This window comes from Arachis ipaensis, chromosome B05 (genome assembly GCF_000816755.2).
Source record: "Arachis ipaensis cultivar K30076 chromosome B05, Araip1.1, whole genome shotgun sequence".
NCBI classification, from domain to species: Eukaryota; Viridiplantae; Streptophyta; class Magnoliopsida; order Fabales; family Fabaceae; genus Arachis; species Arachis ipaensis.
The window spans coordinates 140,346,490-140,350,778 of NC_029789.2; the positions used below are offsets into that span (position 1 = coordinate 140,346,490).

A 4,289-nucleotide genomic window follows, 5' to 3' on the forward strand; every position below is an offset into this window, starting at 1 on the left:
ATTGTTAAAGTAATCAATAAATAAATATCAGAAAAAAAAATATATAGCTTGTTTGTAATGAAGTAAATAAATATGTAAATATTATTATTAATATTTGTTTATTAATAATACATGCATATTTATAGGTAATATAACAAATATAATTTTATTGATGCAGCCGAACAGAAATTTGTTGGTGCGTAAATTGGATCCGCCACAGAGTTGGAACCCGAGGGTTGAAAACTACTTACGTGTCACCGGATTCTACCACGTATCTAGGATTGGGATGATAAGAGGATCTCACCCGTTGTTAGCTGCTCTGGTTGAAAGGTGGAGGCCGGAGACTCACACTTTTGTGTTGCCGGTGGGTGAGGTTATGGTGACATTGGAGGATGTCGCACATATATTTGGCTTACCAATTGATGGAGAGCCCGTGAGTGGATGGACTGACAGTAGTAGTGATTTCGTTCAGAGTCACAGCATGGAAATATTCGGTCGTCAACCGGTTCTCAGTCGTAATTCAAAATCCTATATAAAGCTCGGTTGGGTTCGAAGTGTCAGAGATGCGGAGCTGTTGGACACTGAAGAGTCCATAAGGAGATACGTGAGATGTCAGATTTTCTGTCTGTTAGGGTCGACTCTATTCACAGATAAGTCGACCGCATATGCCCATGCGAAGTATCTACCATTGCTTCGCGATTTCGAGCGGATCCATACTTATAGTTGGGGTTCAGCATGTCTGGCTCATCTTTACCGAGCACTATGCCGTGCATCACGATATGATACGAAGGAGATGGATGGTCCTCTTAACCTGTTGTTTGTTTGGGCATGGGAGCGAATGCCGTGTATTTCACCCGCACCGAGGCATATCCTTCCACCTGCTGAGATACCAGTTGCCATGAGGTAAATATTTATGGTTCTTGTCGGACAATATATTCATTATGCATGTTTCAGTTACGGTTACTGACATAGATTTTTTCATTGTATCATGTTTCAGGTGGAGTCATGCGGATCGGAGTACAGCGTGGTTGGAGAAGACTGTTGTGACATTTAGGGTTGATATAGACTACATGCAGGAGGTAACTATTTATGGTTTTAATGAATGCTAGATCCAAAGATTAATGTTATGGTTCTGACATTCGAATTATCTGTGGCAGTTTGAGTGGCGGCCGTACCAGGGAATGAACATTCCCGTCGAGTTACACAGACATCTTGATGTGTGTGATATCGTTGCTCCGTTGTTGTCGTTTGAGTGTATCGAGTGGCACCCTGCGGATCGAGTGATGCGTCAGTTTGGGTTCTTACAGCCCCCACCGCGAGCACCTAGGGACATTCCACTAGAGCAGCATTGCATGGCTCTTCGCGGAGTGCAGCTTTATGACTGGACAGTTTTGCTTGGGGATTGGATAGTGGAGTGGGGCAACAGGCGAAACACTCGTATGCGGGATCTACACCCCCTTCCGACATGGGACTTCATACCGACCCCGGAGTATCGGGATTGGTACGTGCGCTCATTCGGACATCTGCTGAGATTGTCGGCATATGTTCCTCATGCACCTGCACCTCAGCCACCGGAGCCACCTGCACCTGAGCCACCTCAGCCACCTCAGCCACCTCAGCATGCAGTGTTTGAGCCGGTTCCTTATTATGTACCACAGCCACCTCAGCCACAGGACCATAGTGCATCCAGCCACCATTCGCAGCACTCTCAGCCGGTACTGACGATTCCAGCCGGTACTGATGATTGGTTCGACTTTTCCATCGGCGGTCACGGAGATCAACAACTACAGAATTGGGCCAATGATAGTTTGGGTGGTTGGTCAGATTTTAGTGCTCTGCATTTACCGTCGGGTACAGCTGATCCACGTGGGGCATCAGTTGGTATGAGCCATGGTTTGGAGCATCCTGCTTCCGACCACACGTCGGAAGGTGCATCGTGTGATAGTGGATTCCTTCGGCGAACATACACACTTGTTGACGAGTACAACCCCGGTGCATCTGCTCCAGCAGAGGCAGGTGGATCGGCACATCCAGGAGAGGCGGGTGGGTCAGCAGATCCAGCAGGGGCGGGTGGGTCGGCACCTCGGGTAGAGACAGGTATGACCGGATTCCGGTACAGAATTCTGCTCACTCTCATTAACGTTCCGTTCTCCATGCTTTGGCAGAGACCATTCTGAAGTTCCATAAACGTCATGGTGCATGGAACCACAAACGAAAACGGATTCTGGCTCACAAACCTCACTCCCTCATGAGTATTACGTATTATCTCACCGTCGCGATACACTACCAAGTTTGTAGTACCCTCCATTACACCAAAAACACACTCAAAGAACACTCACACACTTCCTCAGAATGAAAATGAAGCTGTGCACTGCCTTATATAGAGGCTAGCATTCACTACGCCCCCACGTTTTGATTGCCTCAGGCGAATCACGTACTGCCACGTGTCATCACGCCCCCACGTGCCACGTCATCACGCCCCCACGTGATGCACCCCACCACACCCCCACGTGCTTGCGTGGCCAAATCCTGGTGCGCCACATCATCATCACGCCCCCACGTGATGCCAGCGTGGCTAGTTCTTCCTCCGCCTCATCATCATCACGCCCCCACGTGATGAGGTAGCACGCCTCTGCGTTTTGCCACCGTGTCTCACTCATCCGGCGCCACGTCATCTCACCTGCCACTCCACGCAGCCACCACGCCCCTGCGTGTTAAAGATAGGTCCACCATCGCGTAAATCACACTATTCCTCTATTACTAAGCAAAACACTAATCTAATTCCCATATACAAATTATTGAGCCGATCTACATTGTCAAGCATTAAAATTAAACTACTATACACATAGAGAGACAAATCAAGTAAGCCAAGTGGTTATATACAAGAATAAAAAAAATTATTTTGAGTATCCTCATTTTATATTATATTAATTAAAATGTTACATGTTACTTAAAAAAATTGCATGCATTTATGTTTTAAATCTGACCATTAATGTAAAATTTAACTAATAATTACTCTCACTTAGCTTGAACAATTCTCTTCTTAGAAAATGAAAGATTATCATTATTAATTACAATTCAATCATATTGTGTGATGAAAATATTTTAAAACGCATCGTTAGTTCCCATCATGCATATGGTAATCTATGGGTTTGATGAGACCCTTTCCTTCTTTAATACCGTTACGCAACTCAAAACACCAACCCAAGAGCTAAAAACAAGTGACTTTTCTTTATTCTAGAATTGATAAATAAATTATCATCACGAGACATTTCAAGCATGGATGAGTTGTGATTTTGTCTTTTAGTTTTTCTTGGTCCTCTGGCCCCTCTTATTAATTCGTTTTCTTGTCTACTTGAGTGATTTGTATATCATCGGCAGCCATGCAATTAACATCTTAGGAACATAATTATGTACATTTTGTACTCTCTCTACAATAATAAGGCATTAGAATACTCGTTATCAATCGCAATGAGAAAGATTAGACTACTCATGCATAAGTTTGATGTGACCTAATATATTTGTCGGATAAGTAAATATTAATTAATTCATATGCAATGCAAAAGTTAGTGGCAAAATGTGATTGGCACCCTTGCAAACACATATTTGATCTTTGCGATATTTTTTCAATTATTGATGTTAGGATGTAGAGGTGATAACACTACCCAAATCTACATATATTTAACTTCGAAAATGTTTGGTAATTAAAGAAAATCAACAAAAAACAATCATAACTTGTCTTATTTAACATTCATTAATTATTGCGACAATTAATTAATGTTAAATAAGGTAAGTTCTGGCTATTTTTTTTTGTATACCTAGCATTACCCATTTAACTCGGTGCAGAAGAGAATTGTTGATAAGGTAAGATGGGATTATATTTAGGAAATATTTGTCTTTTATCTATGTCTCAGTATATATATAATTAATTAGTGAACAAAAAATATACAATTATATAATCTTGTATTGTATCAAACAAAAGTAATCGATGTAAATTGTAATCACTTCATAGCTCAAAAATCATATAAACATAAGCATATAAACTCTTCGTATTATTACCAGATTACTAGATTGCATCTTAACTTTGTATAGATTTTAAGTATTTTCAAAAAGTCAATAAATTATAATGATATTATATGTTAATTATTAATTAATAGCTTTGTTAATAAAGATTACACGAATAAGAAGAAACAATGGTAAAGGAATACCTAGTTTTTCTTTTGAGAATGACAAAGGAAACTTCAAAACAAGTAGCATCGTCTTCTTCCACACACCCTTAGTCATTTGATAATCACCTTCATATCGTTAGA

General features: G+C 41.2%; 1 protein-coding gene across 1 annotated transcript; it reads left to right on the forward strand.

Annotated features, from left to right (window-relative positions):
• LOC110272151 (serine/threonine-protein phosphatase 7 long form homolog) lies at positions 7-2,335 on the forward strand. Its single transcript, XM_021124018.1, has 4 exons — positions 7-882; positions 977-1,058; positions 1,137-2,076; positions 2,145-2,335. The coding sequence occupies exons 1-4, from the start codon at positions 152-154 to the stop codon at positions 2,333-2,335; spliced, it is 1,944 nt and encodes a 647-aa protein (XP_020979677.1). The 5' UTR covers positions 7-151.

Excerpts from the sequence above, each read along its gene's own strand:
- LOC110272151 (XM_021124018.1), top strand. The coding sequence starts at position 152 with ATGCAGCCGAACAGAAATTTGTTGGTGCGTAAATTGGATCCGCCACAG. Across the intron at positions 1,059-1,136 it reads ATATAGACTACATGCAGGAG|TTTGAGTGGCGGCCGTACCA; the intron begins GTAACTATTTAT and ends TATCTGTGGCAG. Across the intron at positions 2,077-2,144 it reads GGCACCTCGGGTAGAGACAG|AGACCATTCTGAAGTTCCAT; the intron begins GTATGACCGGAT and ends ATGCTTTGGCAG.